This window comes from Cydia pomonella, chromosome 12, assembly GCF_033807575.1.
Source record: "Cydia pomonella isolate Wapato2018A chromosome 12, ilCydPomo1, whole genome shotgun sequence".
Taxonomy (NCBI): Eukaryota; Metazoa; Arthropoda; class Insecta; order Lepidoptera; family Tortricidae; genus Cydia; species Cydia pomonella.
The window spans coordinates 9126424-9153779 of NC_084714.1; the positions used below are offsets into that span (position 1 = coordinate 9126424).

The 27356-nt window shown below is 38.5% G+C and overlaps 2 protein-coding genes across 3 annotated transcripts in view; one reads left to right on the forward strand and one right to left on the reverse strand.

Annotated features, from left to right (window-relative positions):
• The window catches only part of LOC133523440 (breast cancer anti-estrogen resistance protein 1), a 108764-nt gene that overhangs the window by 71397 nt on the left and 10011 nt on the right, over positions 1-27356 (reverse strand). The window contains exon 1 of one of the 2 annotated variants that reach the window (XM_061859021.1): positions 17634-18366. The exons of the other annotated variant lie outside the window; for it this stretch is intronic. Within the exon in view, the coding sequence (XP_061715005.1) occupies positions 17634-17675 (42 nt within the window). The 5' untranslated portion in view covers positions 17676-18366. Of the gene's footprint in view, positions 1-17633; positions 18367-27356 lie in introns of those variants that run through there. 2 annotated transcript variants of the gene reach the window in all.
• LOC133523445 (uncharacterized) lies at positions 20453-24278 on the forward strand. The gene is made up of 2 exons (XM_061859026.1): positions 20453-21147; positions 21650-24278. Exons 1-2 carry the CDS (start codon positions 20695-20697, stop codon positions 21779-21781), a joined length of 585 nt encoding a protein of 194 aa, XP_061715010.1. The 5' UTR covers positions 20453-20694; the 3' UTR covers positions 21782-24278.

Consider the following 27356-nt stretch of genomic DNA (forward strand, 5'->3'; position numbering starts at 1 on the left):
TAGGGCGAACAATAGTCCTTGAAAGCTGCAGTCGATGGTTATTATGTAGCCAAATATGGGCCGGAGGCATTCTTGAAGGCAGCAAAGGACGCCGACGGGAAGGAGCCGCAAGAAGCCCAATCTTTAGCAGAGGTTATTTAAGGACCGGGAGTTCTTCGAAATCACGCACGCGATGCCCGTAGTAGGTGTAATTTGGGGCCTTCAGGCCTTTTTGTTGAGGTCCGACGTCGCGCCGAGGCATGAGAATGCTATCGCCGCCGGTATGGCATGATGTACATTGTGCGAATTGCTTGTCCGCACTCTCTGATACGTACGCATTCTTCGTCTGGCGACACGGCGTCGTTGCTAGCGAGAACGTAATTATCATAAAAGCCTGTGCTATACCTGCATTTGTTTTTTTTTATTTTTACTGCTACATTACACGTTACAAGAACAACCGTATGAACAAAATGTAAATTTATTATCTTTCGATAATCAAAAACGGTACCTACCACACTTATCCCCTTATCGCGTAATCAGTATCGATAAAGCGAACCATACAAAGTGCGATACGATCCGAGAGATAGGCTTGCAATACCGTGTCATGTACGTAGAAATTTATTCGATAAATGTGCAGCTTGATTGCAACCAGGCTATAACAATAATGACATAAAAATATCGCTATTATAACTGTACAATTGTACATTTCGTTAAACTTTGTTCAGCGATTTAGCTATAATCCTTTGACATATGTATATTGAAAAAGTATATCAATTCAAATATATAATACTATACGTCAGTATTTCCAATTAGTATTATTTATTTATCACTCTTAGATTTTATGTTAAATAACTATCATGCTATGCCCTGACGACAAGAGTAGTAAAACTAGCCATATTTGCCGCACTGATTGCTTTAAAGTAATGGACAGTAGAATGCATGCTACGAGTAGTGGCAGGCATTGTTCACTCACACTTCACTGGCCCAGCCGACATAGCCAACGGTCCATTATCGTAATAGGGCCCCGCTAAGATGCAGACAATGTAGCTGATAACGCTATAACCTCGGGATAGCCTGGTTAGCAATATTCCCCATTACACTTATGTATTCCTTATCTGTACGGTATATCTGGACACTGATAAGCGAATACCGGGCAGCGACATAGTGTTAAAGCCGACTGACGAGGAAGGAAAGGTAATGTTTTCCGACTGTTAATTATTACTCGTAGAACCTTAGACCGGTCTGGCATAGTGCCTATGAAGCCGATGGTCTCGGATTCGAATCTCGGTAAGGGCATTTATTTGTGTGATGAACACAGACCGGTACTGTTTGTACCTGAGTCATGGGTGTTTACTATGTACCTAGTATGTATTTTTCTATGTATTTATGTATAATATATATATTGTTGTCTGAGTACCCACAACACAAGCCTTCTTGAGCTTACTGTGCGACTTAGTCAATCTTTTTTATACTACGTCGGTGGCAAACAAGCATACGGCCCGCCTGATGGTAAGCAGTCTCCGTAGCCTATGTACGCCTGCAACTCCAGAGGAGTTAAATGCGCGTTGCCGACCCAAACCCCCCCTCCCCCTCGTTGAGCTCTGTGCCCTGGTTGAATCTGTGTAGGAATGTCCTATAATAGGTATTTATTTACACATATGTATATCGTCACCTAGGACTCACAGTACAAGCTTTACTTAGTTTGAGGCTAGATCGATCTTTGTAAGATTTACCCCAAATATTTTTTGTTTTATTTTTATATTTATTTATGTAAGCGGATTTGACTCCTTAGACCGCCTATAACGGTAGGTTAAATTATACCAATGTTGTTAAATTATCTGATGCATAATTGTGAAAGTAGATCTCTGCTCATTAGTGACATAAGTGTCTGTTATTGGTGAAGTATTTATAAATATATGTATTTTTGTAGTATCGTAATCGTTACTATAAGGGTATCTAAGTAGATACCAATTCTACCTACTTACTAATGCTATCATACAAAATATTTATTTTAAATGCGCAATAAACCTTACTCGCATGAAATTTACAAATTTTACTTAGGTGTAAATAATAAATAAATATTAGACATTCTTACTCAAATTGACTAAGCTCCACAGTAAGCTCAAGAAGGCCTGTGTTGTGTGTGGGTACTCAAACGACGATAAATATAACATAAAAATCCAATCCAAAACATAAATATATAGAAAACAACCATAACTCAGGAACAAATATCTGTGCTCATCACACAAACAAATACCCTTAGGGGGACTCGAACCCAGGACCTTCGGCTTCGTAGGCAGGGTCACTATCACTACCCACTAAGCCAGACCGGTCGAAAGGCATACTCGTACTGTAAGTAGATGTAACTTGGTTCTGACTTCAAACAAGTTATAAAAACTTTTAATTAGGTTGTGAGCGACAAACTCATTATTTTAAATAAACAAGAGCACTTTCCGCCCAAGAACTCCCAACAAAATATATGGCTTACTGGACTTAAACCATTTATTTTCATGGAAAACTTTAGTTGTTGTCTATGTTATGCTCACGAGTTTGCAGTTGACTCGTTTCTTCATAAACGGGAGTCATTGCGGTTTTAGCGAGAGCAGTTCTCGCCTCGGTCTCTAGAATTTTACGAAAATAAACACTGACACTGGTTAAAAATAAAACCTAACTTCCGAAGTTTCTTGGAATTTAGTTAACTAGAACATTTAGATGGTTATGTCATTTTATATTAAAATAATATCAAGTGCCGGCGATTCGTAACTACGATTAAAGTTTTAATAAATAATCATACCCAATATAGTCTGTAAATTATGATGAAATTAAACATTTATAAATTGAAAAAGTTCTTTTTTTCTTTCAATGAAATACAAAAAAGGTAGTCAAGGTATGTACGTAGTCAAGCATCTAAGAGCGTTAATAAACATGATAAAATAGCGTCTAACTAAATCGGGCCATTTTTTATGAAAGACAAAAAAAGGTAGTCAAGGTACGTAGTCAAGCAACTAAGAGCGTTAATAAACATGATAAAATAAGCTAATTACATAAGGCTACTTTTTCCAGTTGCCAAATAAAAGCGGTAATAGCAAGTACGACTAATTACGAAAAACCTCGTGGCAGGATGTCCTCCTACGCAGGAGTTCATTGACCTCATCCAGGTTATGTTTAAATCAATAGCGGAGAATAACTTTCGCACGCGCTTATTTTATCCTTAAGTTTGATCGAAATTGAATCTTCTGTCGTTAACGGAAGACTGATATTCGCTTATTAAAGTTGTGTTAGATACTGGTATGGCGTGTGCTAGCATGAGCATCAAGACTTGGAACCTGTAATAAAAGCTAATGGAGTGAGGAGTGCGCAAAGAGGTTCCTTATCCGTTCCGCTGACTGACGACATCGCGCGTCCTAGACAAATATTGTAATCACTTAAAGAGCTTCACCGTCAACGAACCAGTATAGATGTAACTGTTAGATCTGTAAGGACTATACATAATCACAGATTATACATACATTGGTTTTCTTGATTATCATAGCGTGGCATAGCTGTGAGAATAAGGGCGCCATATTCGGCCGATTAATTCGCGCGCTGATATAATAGCATCATTATTCACCGGGGTTGGTACAGTCGACTCTAGATTTAGAATAATGATTAAAGTAGATTGAGAAGGGCATATACGCGAAAATAAATAAGGACTTGGTATTTAACAGTTTCAAAAGTTTTCTACGTACTTAACGTACAGTTTCAAAAGTTTTCTACGTAAGTACTTAACGTATGAAGGGAATAAATAGCTAAATCCATCCCAAGGCAGAATTAGGACCGCCGCGAATAACGAAGCATGACGTGATGACATTAATGACGCACCGAAATAAAATACATGATCGTAACCTGTGACACATTGATTACCTATTTATTTACCTGTTAGCACGACCAAGTTATTTAATTGCAAATAAAATTTGACATTGACATCTTCTTCTAACCGGACTGACAAACAAGGAAGTGTAATCGTCGACTATAAGGTATAAGTACTAGTGCTCGACGCTGCACTAGTCACCGACATGGGCACTTTATGTCATAGAAATATAGGTTAAATTTGAACAACGAAGATTTTTCTGTATTCGAACTTAATCCTTGTCACTTTGACATAAAGTGCCCATGTCGAGTACTAGTGCAGCGTCGAGCACTAGTACTTCTACCTTATGTCTAGTTTTGGTAAAGCCCTGCACCCTAAACTATTTTCTTGGCTATTGGTGTTTTGACATGTGAAGTGTCATTAGGCTTGTCTGAGTTGTAAGAGTGATATTTCTATAGATCAGGTAAGCTGCACCTAACTATCGAATCACACAAATTTGAATACATTCTATCAGTTACTTTACAGTCACCTAAGAAACTATTTCTAGCCATGTAACTATTGTATTTTCATCTGACTATACTAAAACGTAAAAAGATAAGCGCCACTTCGCAGAAGTCGTGAGTCAGAGCCTCGCGATGTGCAGTCAGTCAGCCATAGACTATGCCATAGTGAACACTGCCATTATCTTCAGAGGTGCGGTTGAGGTGTGAATGAGGGTACCTAATTAGTTAAGGTACATTTTAAACTCCTCCAATAGGTACACTTCCTAGTGATAACATATTCCTTATAGAAAGACTGAAAAGTAAATAGCAGGATTTAAAGACTAGTGTGAACAATAAATACTCGTAAGTAGGGGGAGTTATTTATATAAACTTATGAATTGTTTGGTCTTTTGACTTAAGTGTCACGCTCTACACGTTCATTAGTGTTTGTATCACTAGTTAGGTAACGTAACTAAATATCCCAATGCTGGACAGTATCCTAATTCAAAGCAATAGAGATGACAAAAATGGTTACTAAATTATTTATTTCATCTTCAGGGGTCTGTGCAACTCTAAGTAAATAATAAATATTCGAGCAGGTACTTAGGAACGTTTTGCCTCAGTAAAAATTACAAATTTTCTACGTAATTACATAATTAGACATCCAACGGACTGGACTGCTAAGTACATTTATTAAAAAGACAGAGGCCGGGCAGATGAGGACAGACTGGATATTTGTTTTCAATTGTGTCCACATTTTAGCGGAAGACATTCAAACCAACAAAATTAGGTACACATAGTATCTAAAGAACACTTAACAGCACATAAAAACATCGTCGCGACATTAGCTGCTAATAATTTGTACTCGTGTGTAACTTTAAAATAACCTAGACGGCAGATGGGGCGTCACATATGTAGACTGTGACCCGTTCGCCCGTTCCGATATGTTGCAGCCATCCGCCTAGATTAGAACTTTAGTATGTCAATAGCGCCGCCGCCACTGCCGCATCTTCCTGTATTAAAGTTTGCGAGACAGTTAGAGACATCGATTTCATATTTTTAACACATTCACTGCCAGACAAAAAACGGCGCACTACTCCAGAAACCGGTGGTCTATAGTTGCGTACAAAACAACCCGCCCAGCGGGTTGTCCGGCATCTGAACAAAGTTCACGAGCGCCCACCAGGTGGGTTCCCGGCAGTGAATGTGTTAAAGATCAATTTTAAGTTATTTGTTTGTTTATTATTTATATTTTATGTATTCTACAAAACACTCACTATCAATAGTAGATACAAACACACAGTAGTCAGAACCTAGGAAGAGATAGATCAATAAATTTTAGCTACATATATGTGATTGACACTTATACCCTCCTGGATTCATTTTTAGGAGGGATTTAAATTTTCTCGGGCAGATGTGTAGGGTTAGAGCCGATGTAGCTTTATTTGACGTTCATAATAAACACATTAAATGCGCGCGTCAGTTGTTTTATACGATACCTAAACGCGGCCTTGAACGCATGCGTCAACGGAATTTATGAAAAATGACTGCATAAAACAAGCTAAGTATGGTCATTAGATTATCTGATGTAGTGTAGAATGGGTGTGCGGCAAACGCGTTTATTGCATAAAACATTCGCGTGCTTAATATGCTTTATATTGAAAAATAAACTATCTTTATCTGCGATAAAATTATTATGCAAAATATTTTATCTACCTAAATAAGATAAAATGTTGATTATTTATTTTAACGTAACGTGTTTTTAACGACAGTTCAAAACGCCAATGTACCCAAAATATAGTTGTACCTATCGTTGCCTTGCCTACTGGGTAAATGACATTCACCCAATGACACTGAATGTTAATTTACCCACTATCCAATTGGTTTCACATATGAACTACTTAATCACCGGACAACCAATTTGACGCGTTTGACCGCTGTCAGGGGTGCTAACCGTCAGTGCCAGTGATTGCCCAAATCGGATCAGATATAAGCCGAAAACACTACTGAAAGGCGACTGCACTGATGCAAGATTGCGATTTCATTTTGTTTTAATCACGTGTCTATAATTTTTAACACGGTAACGTGCTTTATGTCGGTTCCAACACCAATAACACGCCTAACAGGATCGTAGGATGTTTAATTGTATATGTGATTTTGGTCTTTAAAAAAATAGGTATATTTTATTTGACTGATAGTGTTTCCACCATTAGGCTTATAAATGCTGGAAAGTCATTTGGAGTTAGTTAACTGAGTAATTCCGAAATCAGCTAACCGCAGGCATGGTTAATCATATGTAGATTCAAAATTAAACTACACCTACACAGTTCCAACGATGATACCCACTCTACATTTTGTAATTTTGCTTTTAATGAGTTAATCAAAATTCACATGGTTAAGCTAATTTTAATTGGAATTAAATACAGAATTTAATGTGATGTGAAACTGGGAACTGTGATGTCTGTGATCAAATATAAATGTATAAGTAGAAAATTATTTGAAGTCGAATGTCGGAAGAGATAAGAGATAGCTTATTAGCTTTAATAGACCCCTGACACAACTCACGCTGTTCTTTTCATACAGCTTTTAGTTTAGTTTACTTATCATTGTTAATTATTTCTGTTATGGTGAACTATATTACCTATAGAGTATGTGATCGATTATTATCAACAAGATTGAACAGTAACTTATAAAGTATTGTAAGAATGATTAGGTAGGTACTATAATTAACAGATAACTTCCACGTTAAGTAGTCAAATATGGAAAGGTACGTTAAACCCAGCATTTTTATTTTATTAAGCAATATTTACTAATGTTACGATACACAATTTATCACGGCCAAATACATTGTAGGGACTGTTATAATGGTTACAGATTATTACGTTGACGTTTACGTAATCGACGTTAAAGCCAGACCGATTTGTCGGCATTAAGCATGACGGGAGACAACGAGAACATTTGTCAGGTTACAAATGGTTCCATGATTGACGCGTTATGGTGCGATTAAACGCAAATGCTGACATGATAATTATCGAAATAACTTACTAATATGTATTATGTACCTAGTGTAGAGTTTGTCAATATCTGTTGCTAGCTGTAAAGAAAGTAACCCTCCACCCGCTGCATTGAAGTTTGTGCGCAAAGGTGCTAAATAAGCTAATAGTATTGCTGACTGATATACATATTTTTTTTTTTTTTTTTCTATTTATTTAGAAACAAACAGTCATACACAATTTTTGATCAAAACTTATAGACAAAAAATAGACCTATAGTTTCATATGTAGAAATAAAATATAAACAGGTCCGTGGCTATTACAAAAAACAAAAATACTTAAATCTGTATTTTATAATAACAAATACTTGAAATATGTAAATCAGTGATTTGATACGTCTGCAGAAAATAAGTTACATATACATCGTAGTCTCGTAGTACATTAAATTTAAGCAAATAACAAATTACAGTTATAATCAATATTTAAATGCATTCTTAAGTTGTGTTAGTGAACAGTTAAAAATGTCTAAATCATTAAGTTTTTGATTCTCATTAAAAAGTTTACATGCGCGTTTGATAAATACATTCCCACCGTAACCAGTCCTGCTGAATGGAATAAAAAATAAGTTTCTTTTACGACAACAGCGCTCACGTCTTCGCGGAACTCTAAAACAGATTTTATGTAAAAGAATAGGGGCTTCTAATTGTGAATGGAAAATCTTAAAAAGCAAAACGGAATCAGTGGAATCTCGACGGTCACTAAGAGTTTGAATATTTAAACGTTTACAGGTGTCGGTATAGTCAGCAGTATAAGCTAGTCCAGTCCTGAAGCACAGTGATTTAATAAATATTTTTTGAAGTCGCTCAATTCTGTCGATGTGTACTTTGTAAAAAGGTTTCCACACTGAGCAAGAAAATTCAAGGTGACTACGCACAAAACTATTGTAGAGAATTTTATATGTCAAGCGGCTTTTAAATGGTTTCCCAACACGCATTATGAATCCTAACTGTTTATATGATTTTGTCAGCATTTTATCAATATGTGGGATAAAAGTAAGTTTGCTATCCATAATCACACCAAGATCTCTAATTTCGGTTACTCTATTTAAGGTTTTACCCGATAAGTTGTAAGAATAATTAATTACATTTTTCTTTTTTGAGAAGGTGATAACATTGCATTTATCTAAGTTAAGAAACAAATTATTTATTTCACAGTTGCTGACTAAGTTGTTTAAATCATCTTGTAGCTTTTCACAATCGCTGATATTTTTAACTATCCTAAAAATCTTTGTATCATCTGCGTAAAGTAATAATTTAGAGTTCTGGATGTGATTAGTTATATCATTCACATAAAGAGTAAAGAGCAAAGGACCCAAGTGAGAGCCCTGAGGGACTCCTGAACCAACAGACATCCATTGAGATTGATAGCCCAACAAAACGACCGCCTGACTTCTGTTTTCTACGTAAGATTTAATCCAGCGAAAGAGATCGCCATGTATACCAAGTTTCCAAAGCTTAGATAATAGTGTATAATGACAAATTTTATCGAATGCCTTAGAAAAATCAGTATAAATAGCATCCACACTATGGCCATCGTCCATTGCAGCATAAATTTCATCAGTGAAGGTTAGTAAATTACTGTCAACAGATCGACCCTTATAAAAACCATGCTGATTTGGAATGATATGGCGACGTACAACACCAAATAATTGATCTGTAACAATTTTTTCGAGCAACTTACCAATAATACACAATTTAGATATGGGACGGTAATTAACAACATCACTACTAATCGAACCCTTGGGAATAGGAGTGACCCATGCTTGTTTCCAAGTTTTGGGCACAATGCCCTCTTTAATTGACTTAGTATATAATATGGTGACAGGAGTTGCAAGGGTAGAACTACAAGATTTTATTAAAAGCGGATGAATGCCATCGGGCCCAGCACCTTTATGGACATTAACTGTTTTTAAATATTGTAAAACTATGTTGTAATTAATCTCTACTGTACTTAAGTCGATAATACAATCAGGCGCTGGAATATTTGTTATGTCACCCAGGTGTAGATTACTAGGTTTTTCAAAAACAGATTGAAAATGATAATTGAAAAAATTACATATCTGTTCGCCGTCAGAGCTAGTTATGCCTTTATAGTGCATTGATTGAGGTGGTCTATTTTTAGAAAATATAGACTTTACGTATGACCAGAAAAAATTAGGATGATTTTTAATTTTACTTTCTGAATAAGATATATAATTATTATAACATTCCAACTCTAATTTATTAGCTCGTTTGCGCAGAGTACTAAAAGTCTGATAGTCTAAGGGGTTGCCGTATAATTTCCAACGTTTATGATATTTCCGTTTTTCTTTTAAAACCTTACGTAAGGGTAAGCTGTGCCAAACAGGAGCGGAACAAGTTGGCTGACGAACAATTCGTTGTGGAATATACTTGGAAATTAAATTTTTAACCAAGTCATTAAATTTTGTTACACAGTCATCCATATTCAAATGTTTAAAGAAACTAATCCAATTAATAACGGAAAGTTCATCATTAATTTTTTGATAATTACCAGCATGAAAGTTAAAAACACAGTGAGGCGCCGGCTTTAAGTGACATAAAGTTTTCAATTTTAGGTCCATACAAATAGCTCTGTGGTGTGCATCTTCCGGCGTGAGTGGTGAATCGCAAGCTGATAAGCGGCATTCATTGTTTGAAAAAATTAAATCTAAAATTCGGCCATTGAAATTAATTATGGAATTATACTGTTTAGTTCCCGTATATGATAAGAATTCGTATATCAATTGAGTACTAAAACTAACACATGCTGTCAGCTCCATCTCAGATGCTGAATTCATAACCCAGTTCGCCTCAGGTATATTGAAATCACCAGTAATTAAGAAAACGTCGTCGGGCCGATCAATAATTATTTGACTAGCAAGGTCAACGAAAGTGGTTAGTGCATCTCGGTAATTGGGTCCATTAGGAATATAAATACACGCTATGTTAAGATAAGATTGTTTTTCATTATGATAAGGGAACGATAATGTCATGTCGTGTTTATTCCGTTCAATGGGAAGTGAAACCCATAAACATTCACAGTGGGCAAGCGATGGTACTGGCCAGTCACGGCGCACCGGCTGGTATTCTGAGCGCACGGCAACCGCGACCCCCCCGCCCCGCGATGCACCACTTGCTTCTGCTGACCGATCACAACGAAAAACGCTATACCTATTATCAAAGTACTCCAAGTCATAAAAGTCAGCGGTCAGCCACGTCTCCGTTAAGCAAATGAAGTCATAATCAGACTTAGTTACTTGAGAGAAAAAATCCTGTGATTTTGTTCTTAAGCCCCTAACATTTTGGTAATAACCCGAGAATAATATTCTATTCACTTAAAACAGTTAAAGTTAGTACATATATACTCAAGAGCAAGGAAATTGGGCTGCCTTGTATAAAAATTACTATAAGAAGGGACCCACCGGCACGATTATTAACGTCAATTATAACATTTTTCTGCAAAGACGGGAGTAAATGAACGTATGTAATAAACGTAATAAACAATGATAAGGATAATATGTAGGTGCTACTAGTGAGAAGTAAACAACATGATTGCAATGCAGGCTGTGGCACAGGTGTGGAAATAATATTATTACTTAAATAGCAACGCGAGTACACACCGTTATGATGTATATAACACAATATCTGTAAAACTAAGTTAGGCATTTCAAATACGATAGTAAACAAAAATAGTAAACAACATTTGGATGGTATGCAGAGAAACATTTTCGTGAGAATTAAATAGTACAAATTTGGATATGTGTGAACAAGTTTAACATTATTTATTGTAAGACCGATTAAAAATTTGAAAAATTGTCAGGTAAGGTTTTTCAGAACAGACTCACTGACAATATGGATAACTTTGCATTTTTCGTTTTTACGTAAAAATATTTTACAGTCCCTTGTCCACAAATATTGATAATCATGCTCCGTTTTAAACTGCCTCGCGAGTTTTAATAATAATTTATTTGAAGGCGTAAGGTGATCGCTCAGGTACAACGTAGATGCGGGTCCAGACAGTTCTATGTCAGCGGTAGTAAGGCCGCGTCTCGCTCGCACAGCAGCTAGTAGTTCATCTTTTCGCCTACGTTGAGTGAACTTTACGATGATGGCGGGTGGCCGTATATTAGTTTGCGAGTTGCTATGCAAAGCCTGAAAGCGACGTACTCGATGGATCGTGTCGACATCGGTATCTAAAAGGGTGTATCCGACCTTGGAACAAATGTTGCGAAAAATAGTGTTCAAATTTTCGCCTTTAGTAAGCGGGACACCCGATATTTCAATATTGTTTAACAATGCAAACTGTTTGAGGCTGTTGTTCTCGGCGACCAGGCCCTCGATGGTTTCTTTCACCTTATTAACACTGTCAGCAGCTGCTGACAAACTAGTTCCCTGCTCCTCAACTGACAAGATCCTATTGTTTAACTCTGTTAATTCCGACTTCATGCGGTCTTGCTCTTTCGACATTTTTTCGGCGAGCTCCTTGACGGAATTTATTTCAACTTTGATGTCTGCTACTATGTCTCGTCGCATACTTTGGAGGTTTTCGTTGTGTATGTTACTAGACGAAGTCAAAATCGACATCATCTCCTTCCGAAATGCTGCCAGGTCCTCTTTAATACTGCATTCGTGTTCGTGTTCAGGTTGTTTACGTTTGCGAAGAAAAGAAATGTGTTGTGGTTCATGAACATCCATTTTGGATAGATCGGGCTGCGAGCCACCAATATGTGGCGTAGTATCAGATATATTATCTGGCATTTAAAAGGAAACCGAAACAAATAATCCTTAGAAAAACACGGCACGGTAATTGAAACTATAATTCACTACACGAATTACGAACGAAAAACAACTTAATCACTTTAGAATAGGAACTAATTTGCACTGACGCGTTAAGTAACAGCTCTTCGCGATAAGCACACGTCCTCTCGGTAGCTAGTTAAGACGGGTATTGACATATATCATGAACAGTCGATGAAACAATGATATTAATTTAAGTTTGCATTATTTGCCACCGACACTATTTTATTACGAAGTAGGTTTAAACATTGTTACAAAATTTGTAAACATGTTCCTACAAACGCGTGCCGGTATTTTAGTTAAATATAAACGCGGAAACAGTGTAAAAGTGGAGGAAATAGCGGGAACCTTGCACCCGCTGGTTGGTGGATCAATAGAGCCTTGAACTTACCGCGCCGAACCGAACCGAGCTATAAATACAGCCTAGCATTGAAACCTTTCATATCTGATGTTTCATACCAGATGCTGAGCGAGTGAAGTGTAAGGTATCGATTTTAGTATATGTATGCGTATGTTTCTATGCAAACGACTACAATTTGTAGCGGATATGAACAGTGATTGGGCATTGATGCTCAATTAGAATGTTGTTATCAATATGATTATATGCTAATCTCAATCCCAGGTATCTAAATTTTTGTCCTGAAATGGATTTATAAAGTTTTGTATGCTCACGAAAGCACAAGTGACCAAATAAAGGCAGACAAATTTAAGAAAGGTAAAGTTTGTGCTGTGTTAATGTAACTAGGTGTGCATACAATACCCCATTTTACACAAATCTACGTAAACTACATTTTAAAATCAATTTACCATTACTAAAAGAATTCATACTTAATCAAACAAAAACATTTTATTTAATTAAAAACCCTAAACATAAAAACAAGCTCGTATGCAACATCGGTCGCAGTCGATTAAAAGATTTGCCCTACATCGACAAGTACAAACGTTATAGGTTACCCCATCACTACGTTCTCGAGTCAGACGTGACGTCGCGGGACCGGTTCTGACGGCCGGCCGGCCGCGTACCGCCAGCCCTGGTTGCTTGTTATGCACTTAGCATGCTTATCTCTTGTTATGATTACCCACAACTAACAATCATGTCTATTTGTATACGTTATAATTATAAACTATATCAAATTTGTTAGTTTAGCTTAATCGTTAAATGTTTTAATTATAGGTGGTTATTATGTATGCAACAAACGTAAGCTATATCTGAGCGAACGTAATAATAGTTATGCTGTTGTTCTAAGCTTTAGTGTAAGTATGATTTTACCCATGGCAATGTTATAAACACTAAGTTGTTAAAAAGTTTATAATGAGCGCCTATAGCTCACTAAACTGTATTAATTTATTGTTATTACTGTCTAGGATGGAAATGTACACTAGATTAAGTAATTACATTGTACTAAATTATGTTAAATAAAGAACTCAAAAAAAAAAAAATGTAACTAGGTATACCGCAATTCGCAAGAAACGCTGATAGTCATCGGAGAAAATGTGTCCAGGGGTCAAGTGAGCCCATTCTATAGAAACAAGAAAAAAACTAAGATTTGATTCACCTCCACCTTTGCGCACCTATTAATCCCGATTTAACTGGTAAAAATGGACCTAGATTAGAAGTGCCTCTAACCTGTCCTTAGACTTCTTAAAGCGTTGGCACATTGTCTGATCCGATATCGGATGTCGGATGATCCTTGGAGAAAATCAGCTGATAGAGAGTGCCCTATGGCATCAAGCCCTTTATTTTGGTTAAAGTTTTTGAACAATAAACATTTAAACAATGAATATTTTGTGGTCGTATCCGACTTCCGATATCAGATCGGACAATGTGAAAACGCGCTTAGCCTCTATCTATTGTATTTATAATTTTATACTGTAGTCTAGTCTAATACCAATTATTATTATGTCCATACAAACAGTAAACAATTTCGTGACATAACATAGTGCACAAACGGTACGGTATACTAACAGCATCACTTAGGACAAAACTGGAAAACCCGCGCGAAATCGAGTTTTTACCCAAACGTAGACCTCATTTTCCTCTCTGGATATTAACTTTATTGAAAATATTTTATACAATTCGTTGTATATTTACCACAACTATGCCCCGACGTTTGATTTTTTTGGTAGTAGAGGAGTTAGGAGGTTAGGAGCATTAAAAAAAAATTGTTTGAAAACTGTTTTTCGTTCCTAACTTTTACAATAATCAAAAAATTTAAAAACGTCAAACGTAGTAATGTACATATATATTATAAATATACATCAAATTATGTTAAAATATTTTCCATAATGTAAATCCAGAAAGGAAAATGGGCTATCGGTGAACCGTGTGTCTTTGCCAGAAGGTTTACATTATTATTAATAGTGGACGATGGTATATGATATCGCACTAGGCACACTGGCAAGTTCCAGAGATGATTAATGTTCAAAGTGGGTTACAGTCTCAGGCATGTACAACGTACATAAGGTATTCAAGATATTCAATCATAACAATGAAGCGCTGCAAACTAGGTCGCTTGGTGCATTTAATCAATAATATCGTGATAAGGACGATCGATATAGTAACACTAACAGAGTACCGAGCTTTACCATCGCTAGAATGCCCCTGCATATTATTCAAGAATTTCACTTTCATTTAATTTGTATCATAATATGATACCAATTTGATTACAATATGTTCGAAGTTCAAAGTGTTTATTTGGTCGGTTGGTTGGTAGAGATTACAGGATGTTAAATAAATATTTCAGTATCACTACAGCGCTGTATCACTATAATATCGTACCTGAAAATTCAGTTGCTATCACAGACAAAACAAAGTGAAAACAGAGCTATTTACATCCAACAAAAAAAAATATTTATCAAATTTATTCATGACGACCTGTCTGGCCTAGTGGGTAGTGACCCTGCCTATGAAGCCGATGGTCCCGGGTTCAAATCCTGATAAGGGCATTTATTCGTCTGATGAGCATGGATATTTGTTCCTGAATCATGGATGTTTTATATGTATTTAAGTATTTATAAATATGCATATATTATATATATCGTTGTCTAAGTACCCGCAACACAAGCCTTATTGAGCTTTCCATGGGACTTAGTCAATTTGTGTAATAATGTCCTATAATATTTATTATTATTGATACTGAAAATTAAAAATTAAAAATAATTCTATTAAGAAAATTCATCTGACTAGGTATTTACCGTATTTTTAGGCATTCATTCCAATTCCAAATTCAAACTAGTTGGTTTCACAAATAACAGTGTTATGGCTGTTATGCGTGCTGGTCAGATGACAACGAAAATTAATTGCAAAAAAAATTACCTTATTTTGGTACAAGCACGGTTCACTGTGGCTCATTACTTGTGATAGTAATTAGTGGGTGTTGGTAGTCACCTGCCGATTTACTTGTAACTAGGAACTCATTTGCATGCATTATTTTTATCAGATAAGATTTCTAATCAATCCACTATATACATATATATATATAGTTAGGTAGATACATTTGAATTATGCAAATGGTTTAAGATACTTACATTATTGATTACGATAATTTCTCGAACTCTCCGATAGGACGTCGAACAAGCGTGATCATCTGTTTGTTGCGCTGTATATGTATAGGTATTCGATATTGTATCGGTATCGTTATCGCTTATAATTTTCTGATATTACTTATTGTTACTTGAATTTGTATGACGTTATACTTGTCAGGTATATTAATGAATGTAGACACGTACGTGAGTTTTCAGTGCAGGTTGCAATCAAGATATGTAATTGGGTGGATCAACTTTTTCTGTTGTTATTTCTGTCCCGTCAGCCGGGCGACAATAGTGGCATAGTATATTAGAAGAAATGTTATATTTTTCTACTAATATGCTAAATCCACCTACCCATTATGAAAAAGTAAAATTGCATATTTAGTGATAAATACCATAAAACCAGGGTACTAGAGTGACGCAGGTGACCGCTCGTAACCATGGCAACGAGTGACAAAAAAATCACCCAATTAATTCAAGACAATCAATTAAAGATATAATTCATGCTGGTTGACAACTATCACAGCATAGTTCACTGTCAAACTGTCAGAAAACATATAGGAGTTTAAATTTAATAACATGTTTTGTCACAATGACATCGCAAACAGCAGGTTATGCGCCCAGGAACATCAGAAAAGTAAAGAAGAGTTATAAGTAAAGTACGACTACGCTAACTTAATTATAAAAATATTATTTCTACATATATTATTTCATTACACGATTATACATAACACTTATAACATTAGTACCATTCCTGATAAAAAATTCATAAAAGGATACAGAAAAGGAAGGAAAGAATTATAACAATTATTTTATTGCCAATTATTATTTTTAACTTAAATATGCTCAGAAAGTTATACCCAAACATGATCTTTACCGAATGTTGTACGAACCTAATGTTCGACTTCATAACAACACTATCTGCTAAGTTACTACTTAGATAACCATAATGGTGCGTAATTCCCTCGTTAAACTATTAATAGGACAGTTATCCAGGAGTAGAATGCTGTTTAACACTGTTTTGGTTATTAACAAGTAAATATTTTTCTTAGCATGTAACAAAAGTTTATAAACATAACAATTTTTATTCTTCATATCAACCGTTTTGTTTACGCGCTTGCTTAGTGCAGGTTGGACTGTTAAAATATATTTATAGATAGATAAAAAAAAAAAACAAATGAAAGTGATCATTAAAAGCAACGAAACACCGAGAACGTAGTAGAAGGTATGCTGCGATTTTAAAACCATTAAAGACCGCGTTGGAACCTAGAACTAACGTAAACGCAGGAAAACTCGTGGGAAAAACTAGTTAAAATAACATCGTTATCTCCAACTGCTCCGTCCACTATCGAACGATAACGCCGAGGACACAGGTGTTAACACCTAACTCGGTTTAAAATAATATATGACACGTATGTAATGTACCGAGTGACTAATTTGTCATTTGGAAATTTTCTTATTTTTTAAAGTAAATTACTTTGCCATTTGCCGAAAAACAGTTTGTTTAAAAATACTAAGGTTTTATTTTAAGAAAAAAATACATAATGGTCCAAATGATTTTGATGCTTATTATCGGAATTACTTTTTTCATACTTTTCATGTAGGTATCTCAGTGTTGTCTAACAAACCGGGCCAAGTAAGTATGTATAAGTACCTAGTTAAAACTCCAATATTAAACATGGTGCTACGGTAGGTAAGTAAGTATAGTAAGTACAATTCGAATCACTTGTTGGATCTATAAACAAGTGTAGTTACCCTTAAACTTAATTCCAACAGTTTGGTGATGTATCATATAATACTCTACTTATACCCATAAACAAGTACCCGATATAAAAAAGCTAATTGAAGTGTGCGATCACTTGTTTGATCTTCTTCAGGGAGCATGCCAGTCGTCGGCGACGCTCGAGTCGCTCGGAAACTCGGGAAAGACGGAAAAGCAACTCACCTGCGTGGGGAGCACAGTCTCCCGGCCTAGGGGTATCGACATTTTGCTAGCGGCGCCGCCGGCCGCGCCCCGGCGCCCGCGCGCGCCGCACCATCCACCGACCAGGCGCTCCGGGCTCGCGCCCTCTCCGCCCGCCCGCCACAAACAAGAAAAACACTTTTCCGAAAAATTTTCACCACTCAAAAATTCTCAAGCATCAAAATCCACTCGTAATCCTTGTCAATCAATTCAATATAAAGTTAGAAAACGGAAGCACTGTTGTGTATAATAATCAAAAATTCCGAACGGTGTGTGTAAAATGCGCGACGCAGTCGTGAAAGCGCCCGCTCCGATAGGCGGTAGCGTACGACTGACGCGGCGAGCCGCGCGCAGCTCTACCCCACGCACGTTGCCCGGCTCGAGACACAGCCTCCCTGACGTTCGGTTCGCACCCTGGTCACATGGACACGTGCGGAGTTGGCACGTAGTGCGGGTATCGAGCGCGCGTGTATACATGCGCACTGGCCCATAGTGTTTCTCATTCATTACACGGGTCAACTCACGGAGCACACCTGAGCAAATATTATGGAATCCGACGACAATAGGCGCGTTGTGCTCGTAACAATTATTATCGACGAACGAACTCATTATAGCACGCTTCAGAGGAATTTCCTTAAACGCTCATTAGTTTCCTTGCACTGCGTTTTATTGCAAACTGAAATGAGCTCAGATTTTCTCACAAACTTCATTAATAAAAGTATACCAAGAAAATTTTCTTCACATAATTTCAAAGATGTTTTCTCCAGTTTTGTATTAAGCAGTTTCGTTTAAAGTTAAACGATTTGCGGAAGGGAAATCAAATATTTTTATAAAATAGGTATTTTGATTGGTCTTTATACGTGTCAGTATAGGTACTTAAAAATAGATATGTATGGCCGGCGCCACTGGAGGGCTTGGTCTCTTTTTAGGGTTCCGTCGTCAACTACGAACCCTTATAGTCTGTCCGAGTGTCCGTCCACGGCTTTGCTCCGCAATCGTTTGTGCTAGAAAGCTGTAAATTGGCATGGATGCATAAATCAAGCATGGCGACAAAACTGTAAAATAAAAATCGGCCAGGAGTATGTCGGGCCATGCTCAGTGTAGGGTTCATGCGTAGTTATCATTCTGTCAGAATAGGCTAAACGGGGGCTATTAATAAGTATCATGTACATTACAAGCATAAGGGAGTACTTTTGCAGCGCTTTGTACGTCTTTTTATTAAGAAGAGAAGACAAAAACGGCTAGACCGATCATGTTCGCTTATAATTTTCATTGACAGTATTTATTAAGTTTTTGTATTAAGATTTTTTCATATTTTTTGGATCCATGGTTTTAAAGTTAAATCTATTTTTTTTCTACCGAAGCAACTATTTCCAAAAATATTCAATATATCGGAAAAAAATGGTTGTTGGAGACCCGTATTCGTTTTGAAAGACCTATCCAACGATAACCTACACTATTGGATTAAAGAGAAAAAAATCAAGAAAACCATTTTGTACGAGAGGTATAACCTTTAAAAAAATCTTTTAGTTTGGCGTGGACATGGCGAACTTATAATGGTTCCAACGGAACCCTAAAAACTAAAAAAAAATTTAGGGTACCTTCCATACAAAGTGTTTTTTTTAGCTTCAACCCAATGATGTGGAATTTCATTGTACAGGTCTTTCAAAACCAATATGCTTGTAATGTACCTACATGATACCTACTAATAGCCCCCGTTTAGCATATTCTGACAGAATGGGTTATTAGTAGGTACTTACTACGGAACCCTACACTGAACATGGCCCGACATGCTTTTGGCCGATTTCATTCTTTAGTATATGGCATATATTTCAATTTATAAAGTCTAATGATTTTCTAGTAAACTAGTTTTTGCATTAAGTCAATAATGAACGAAGTCGTTAAACTTTTATAGTTTCATTTATTAGCATTAGCAAGAAGGGCAGGTAAGCTAATTATTCCGAGTTAATTCTTAAGCCGACAGGTTTAACAGGATTTAAATGAAAAACGGGTAGTTTATTTTCTTTATAGGTTTGTATTATGATTATTATGAAATCAATCCAATTATGTACAGACGGTACATAATCCTAATTAATTTAACTGTATGGAATAACAGAAATCTTATAGGGAGTGTGCATGAACTATAGGAGGCAGCACAGGAGCCGTCAGATTTTTGGCGCGAGGCGTAAATGTGATGTTTTTTGTTCCGATGGAGCCCACAAGATGGCAGAACCTACTATGCACAAGAAAACTCTTGACGTGTAAATGTGCCTGTTTATGGTTCCGATTCAGACCACAAGATGGCAGACCCTCCAACGCGCACGGTCCCTATACCTTTAAACGAGCAATTCTTGTATATATATATTTCCGGGATCTCGGAAACGGCTCTAACGATTTTGCTGAAATTTGGTATATGGGGGTTTTTGGGGGTATACAATCGATCTAGATTAGTCTTATGTTTGGGAAAACGCGTGTTTTCGAGTTTTCATGCGTTTTTCTTTCGACGCAGAATATGGTCGCTAATTTTGTGTTGGCGGCCACTGTCCGTCTGGTCCAGTGAGTTAAGACGCGGACGGCTACAAACGAGTGTTACGGGTTTGAATCTCGCCCGGACACTAAATTTTTTTTTAAATAAGTTTATGTATAATTTTTTAATTTTTATTGTTTTAGACAAGTTTAATTTAGTAAAAAAAATGTAGTTAATGTTTGAGATAACAATATATATTTCTCATAAATATGTCTAACATTTACCTATACTGATTACGTATATAATAATAATTGTCAGTTCACATTTTACTTTTTAAGTTTGTTAAGGGTGTATATGTAAATAGGTTTTGATACGTTTACACTATTATCTATGTCTAGTCTTAAGTTCTTTTTTAATTCCATATTTAAATTCTAATGTTATTTTGACTGTTTATATTTTTGTACGTCAGTTCGCAAAATAAATCCATCGAAACTAGTCGACTGCCTGGTTTATTGATTATTTTCCACTTTAGCTATCGAAATTCCCTCTTCTTTATTTGGTCCTTCTTCCTCACTCATGATCTTGCGATCTAAAACCAAGCAGTCGGCTAAAAGCGCTAAAATGACGCGCTCGGAAACGGGTACCCCTGCCACGGGTAGGCTCGGCCAGTCCAAAAAGTTGGACCACGGTGCGGCCGACGCCACCGTACCACCCGCGGCTTCCGACCCGCAAATCCCCGGGACGTCTCGCGAGTGCCTCCCAACCGGCACCAGCGCCGAACAAGTTAATGTTCCCCTCAGTTGCAGGTCTCGCGCTTCGAGCTCTACGCGATCATCGGCCACGATTAGGGCACGACGATTGACCGCGGAGGCCCACTTGGCCCGCAAAAGCATAGAAAGGGAACAGGAGCTCTTTCAACGCGAGCTCGACAACCAACGGAAACTCCTTGAGCAGTTTAAACAGGTAGAACAGCTTGAACTTGAAGCGAAAATAGCCGCCTTAGAAGCCGAGGAGCGATCCAATCACACGGTTAGTAATGCATATTCTCGTACAGCATCTTGGGTTCGTGACGTAAATCAGGAAAGGCAACCCGTAGACACACGGGCCGAAGTGGGTGTAACTATTCCGCCTCATATAGCGGTAGTTACCACCAAGACTGCCGATCCCCCTATAAATTTACGTCCAGAACCTACTGTAGAGTGTAATGTAGTAAATAACCGTATTAATTCACCTTTATTGCGTGAAGACGTCAAACGTCAAAACGGCCACGATAATGCAGTGATTGATTTTATTAATAATGATCATGAAAATGAAGAGTGCCGCCGCCGTCAAGACCAAACCGAGCCAATAACCGGCTCTGCCACGCTTTTACAAGCTATTGCCGATACGGCTGCCGCAGCTAAAGCGCTCGCCGCACGAGACGTGCCAAGAAAAGCTAAAATTGAGCTTCCAACTTTCTATGGCAACTCGTCACAATGGCTTCAATTTAAATACTTATTTGATAGTACTAAAACTTCTTATTCCCCCGCAGAAAATACGGCGCGTCTATATAACGCACTCCGCGGGCCCGCCCGGGAGGCCGTCGCCTCTTTACTCAACACCGCGGCAGCTTCCGAAGATATCATGGCAGCACTCGAACGTACATTTGCTTGTCCCGAAATGATTGTCTTCGGCGAAGTACAGATTTTAAAAACGCTGCCTCGGCTCGGGCCTGACCTAAAGGAGATAGGTATTTTCGCTAATAAGGTACGCAATTCTTTGTCTACTATGAAATTACTCGGCCTACGAGAATATTTACAATCGCCAGAGCTGTTTCATAATATTCTAGGAAAATGTAACCCTTTAATGAAAATGAGATGGTCTGATTATGCGTCAGATTTGTCAGAAACGTCAAACCATCTCAAGTCAAAGTTAGAACTTTTATCTGACTTTCTAACACGCGAACACGAACGCTATATTAAATTCGCTTTATCGCCAGAAGTAGGACTTTCTATGTCTATACCGCAACAATCACGAGTACATTTTCCAATGAATAAACCATTTAAACGTGAAAATATACATGCCGTCACTCATGACAAAAATAAAACAACTGGTAACATAGAGTGTGTTTATTGTAAAAAATCCCACAATATTAAAAACTGTACTCAATTTACGTCGTTATCTGTTGACGATAGGTGGCGTTGGTTGCGTGAACACAAAGTTTGTTATAAATGTCTAAAAGACAACTCACACCTATGGAAATTATGCAAAAGCAACCCTTGCGGGGTCGATGGTTGTACTTTTCGACACAACCCTCTTTTGCACGGCAGGCAGGATACGTTTAGATCACCGCCTACACCCGATACACGGATTAATAACGTCATTTGCGTTCCTGCGGCTGAAAGTGATATCCAGGTGTCGGACAATAATGTGACTGTGTCAAATATAGGTATATCGTGTAATCAACATAAAACATCTAATGAAATATGTTCAAATATTACAATGTTGAAAGTTTTACCAGTGACACTGTCAGGGCCAAATGGCAGCTATGAAACCTTCGCGTTTCTCGATGATGGCAGCACTGCGACTATGATCGATTGTAAAGTGGCTGCTCGCTTAGGTTTAATAGGACCTGAAGAGTTCATAACTGTCAATGGTATCATGGGTTTACAAAAAACTACAAAAGTAAGATACGTTGACTTTTACATAAGAGGTAAATATGAATCTGATATCCATTTGGTAAATCATGCTAAGGCTGTACAATCGTTAGGCTTGAACGAACAAACTCTATCTAGAGAGACTATTGAATCTTATGCTCACTTAAAAGACCTAGCCGAATACTTGACATATGCTGACGCTACACCAACCGTACTTATTGGTGCTGAGCATTGGCATCTGTCAATATGTCGCGAGGTTTGTGAAGGCAGACGTAACGAGCCCGCCGCTTGTCGCACTTTGCTTGGGTGGACTTTGTATGGACCAACGAGTAGCAAAACCAAGCCAGTCGAGTTCGTCAACCATTGTCAGTTAGGCCGCACTGAACCTTCTGAAAATGAACGCCTGGAGTCACTGATAAAGGAGCAATACAAACTCGACTCGCTCGGTATCTCTAAGCGCGAGACTCTATTTAGCAAGCTAGACTCCCGTGCCGTCGAGATTCTTGATGCTACCACCACACGCTTACCGACCGGTAGATATGAAGTAGGTCTTCCGTGGCGTGACAACATACAGTGTGTTCCCGATAGCTGCCCGCAAGCTTTATCAAGATTTCTAAGCCTCGAAAGGAGAATGATTCGTGAGCCCGCCTTCGCTGACGCGTATAAAAAGTTTATTGATAACATGATTGCTAAAAATTATGCTGAGGAGTGCGATTCCGGCACTTATTATAATCATCTTATCACTAAAAGCGTCAACACCAGCATTGATCTCAAACACGATACCAATTTAGGCGATTATTCAAATAAAATTCACACCTTATCTGATAACTTACAACCTAGTACAGTCAGTCCGAATAAAACAGAAACAAATTTTGACATTGAGCTGTCAAGTGTGAATAACAATAAAAATAAATTAAAAACCGAATCTGAACCTAATAAAAGTGACATTAACGCAAGAATAAGGTGGTATTTGCCTCATTTTGGCGTGTACCATCCACAAAAACGTAAACTTCGTGTTGTCCACGACGCAGCCGCGACTAATCAGGGTGTTTCATTAAACTCGTTGCTGCTTCAAGGACCTGATCTTTTAGAAAATTTATTAGGTATTTTATTTCGGTTCAGAGAGGGCGCTGTTGCTATAACAGCTGATATTAAGGAAATGTTTCCTCAAATAAAAATCCGTGAACAAGATCGTGACGCACTACGTTTTTTATGGCGCGACGTTCAGTCAAGGGAAACAATGCCTCTAAAAGAATATCGGATGACAGCTGTCATTTTTGGAGCATCGTCCAGCCCTTTCACTGCGTTGTACATTAAACATAAAAACGCTATGTCACACCAAGATTCGTATCCAGCGGCAGCCAACGCAAGTATCCATAGTTCCTATATGGACGATTTCTTGGATAGTCTGGACGATGTTGACGAAGCTGCACAGATGGCATCCGATGTTGTGACTATTCATCGTAACGCATGTTTCGAAATGTGTGGCTGGAATTCTAACGATCAGGGAGCATTGCGTCTTGTACCGACTGAACTGCGCGCCGTCCAGCCTAGTGAGATGTCACTTGGCAGTGAATCAAGTAGCGTCAGAGCCTTAGGTGTTTCATGGGATCCTATTTCGGACACTGTCGGATTTAGGACTGGTTTAGAAGGTCTCATACTACAGGGCAGTTTTAATAAACGCAAAGTGTTGTCCCACCTCATGAAAGTATACGACCCACTAGGTTTGTTGGGCCCAATAGTGGTCAAAGGGCGTATACTGCTTCAGGAGGCGTGGAGATCCAATATTGACTGGGACACACCATTTCCACCATCACAGATTTTAAAGTGGAACGAGTGGTTTAAGGAACTGTCTGACGTATCTACAATTAGGATTCCACGATGGTACGCCAAGCTCAATGGAGAACCTCTACACAGGGAGCTACACATTTTCGCGGACGCAAGGGAGCTTGCCTTTGCCACCGTCGCTTATTGGCGCTTATTGTATGCAGATGGTACAGTCAAGCTCGCACTCATCACCAGTAAGACGAGAGTCTCACCTTTGAAGCCCATTTCAATTCCTCGTCTAGAATTGCAGGGCGCTTTGATAGCTTCTCGCCTTGCTGTCACTATTAAAGAGTTTCATAAGAAAAAACCTTTACGAACTTTCCTGTGGACAGATTCAAGAACTGTCCTCGGTTGGCTCAGAAGTGACGCACGAACGTACAAACCCTTTGTGGCCCATCGCGTAGGAGAAATTACAGAAAATACGCGCGTGCAAGATTGGAAATGGGTCCCAACTGATTTGAACGTTGCGGACGATGCCACTAGGATTAAGCCGCTTCATCTTAATCCTAACCACCGATGGTTTACAGGTCCCTCGTTCCTTCTCGATCCACCGGAGAATTGGCCTGTTGAACCAGCTGGTCAGCCTATAGTCCAGGAAGAGCGGAAGCAGACTTCTGGACTTGTGGTTGGTCATCTGACAATTACCGCGGATTTCAGTCGTTTTAGTGACTGGCTACGATTACTTCGTGCTACTGCTCGCGTTTTGCAAGCTGCGTCTAAATTTCGCTCGGCTTTAGATCGCGTAGGTCGCGTTGCTCCTAGCACCGATGTTAGGCTTCGTCAACGTACGAATAGACCTACGTCCACCACTCTAATCCCCCTGACAGCGGAACTTATGGAAGCCGCAGAAAGGCACGTCCTGAAGAAAGTACAGTCTGAATCATTTAGTGACGAAATCCCAATAATAGAACGTGGAGAATTGATACCAAAGAGTAGTCGCCTGGCGAAGCTTTCTCCCAGAATGGGGCCAGACAACTTGTTGCACCTAGCTGGCAGAATCGTTGCCGTACAAGACGTCGGTTCCGAGATCAAGTTTCCAATCATTCTAGATGGACGACACCCAGTAGTGCGCTTATTGGTCAATTTCTACCATCGCAAGGCTGGACATGCAAACAATGAAATGGTGGTCAATGAGGTTCGACAAAAATATTGGCTTCTTCATCTGCGCAGTACTGTTCGAAGCGTCACCAGCAAATATTTGTTCTGTCGCATCAAAAGAGCAAAGCCAATGAATCCGATGACCGGTAACCTTCCTCCTCAGCGGCTTGCCCACCACCGCCGCCCATTCACGTACACTGGCTTGGATTATTTCGGCCCGATAAATACCAAGATCGGCCGAAGACAAGAGAAACGTTATGTGGCCCTGTACACCTGCATGACATCCAGAGCCGTTCACCTGGAGCTTGTACATTCCCTTTCTGCTGACTCCGCAATAATGAGCCTGCGACGGTTTATTGCTAGAAGAGGCGCTCCCAATACTGTATATTCTGACAACGGTACATGTTTTGTTGGTGCAGACCGAATTCTACGCGAATTTTATCAGAACGAGGTCTACGATTTTGCTGCCAATAGAGGAATAAAGTGGAGCTTTATCCCTGCCGCTGCTCCTTTTTTCGGCGGATGCTGGGAGAGACTGATTCGCACCGTCAAAGTCGCGCTGAATGCCACATTACGAGAAAGAGAACCTAATCCCGAAGTCCTAGTAACTCTCCTTCTAGAAGCTGAGGCAATTGTAAATTCTCGACCTCTGACCCATGTCCCTATTGGCCCTGAAGACCAGGAAACCCTAACGCCCTTCCACTTTCTAATTGGCTCATCTTCTAACCAGGTTCTGCCTGCAACCCTTGACGACCGAGACCTTTTAAGACGTGCTGACTGGAGGAAGGCGTTGAGATTGGCCGACCACTTTTGGAACCGATGGGTAAAAGAAATTCTGCCAACCATGCAACCTCGCCAGATAGCGGAGAACAGAGAGCACGACTTGACTCTTGGCGACTTAGTCATCATTGTAGACCAGAACCTACCCCGAGGAACCTGGCCACGCGGCCGCGTCGTTGCTACATTCCCTGGCAGAGACGGAGTGGTCAGGGTGGTGGACGTAGCCACATCAGGTGGAATTCTTCGTCGACCTTCTAAAAAATTGGTCAGATTAGAGGCATAAAGTCTCAATTTATATCTAGTCTGGCTAGTTTTGTGTGCTTTCGCACACAAGGGGGTGGGATGTTAAGGGTGTATATGTAAATAGGTTTTGATACGTTTACACTATTATCTATGTCTAGTCTTAAGTTCTTTTTTAATTCCATATTTAAATTCTAATGTTATTTTGACTGTTTATATTTTTGTACGTCAGTTCGCAAAATAAATCCATCGAAACTAGTCGACTGCCTGGTTTATTGATTATTTTCCACTTTAGCTATCGAAATTCCCTCTTCTTTAAAGTTTATGTAAATTATCACCTATACACCACCATATTACAATAAATAAGTAGTTATAACCGAGCAAAGCTCGGTCGCCCAGGTACTAATTATGTATATAGGATTATAAGTAATAAGCAGTAGTTAGAATTGAAACACTTTATTGTACAAAAAATTGGCCTAGAGCATGTCGGGCCATGCTCAGTGTAGGGTTCCGTAGTTACCATTCTGTCAGAATAGGCTAAACGGGGACTGTGTCATACTTTTCACTGCAGGTTTTGGCGATTTGAATAGTACATTGTGTAACGAGAGGGGAAAGTGAAATATTGTACTAGAGTCTATAAATTCACGACAGCCGCAG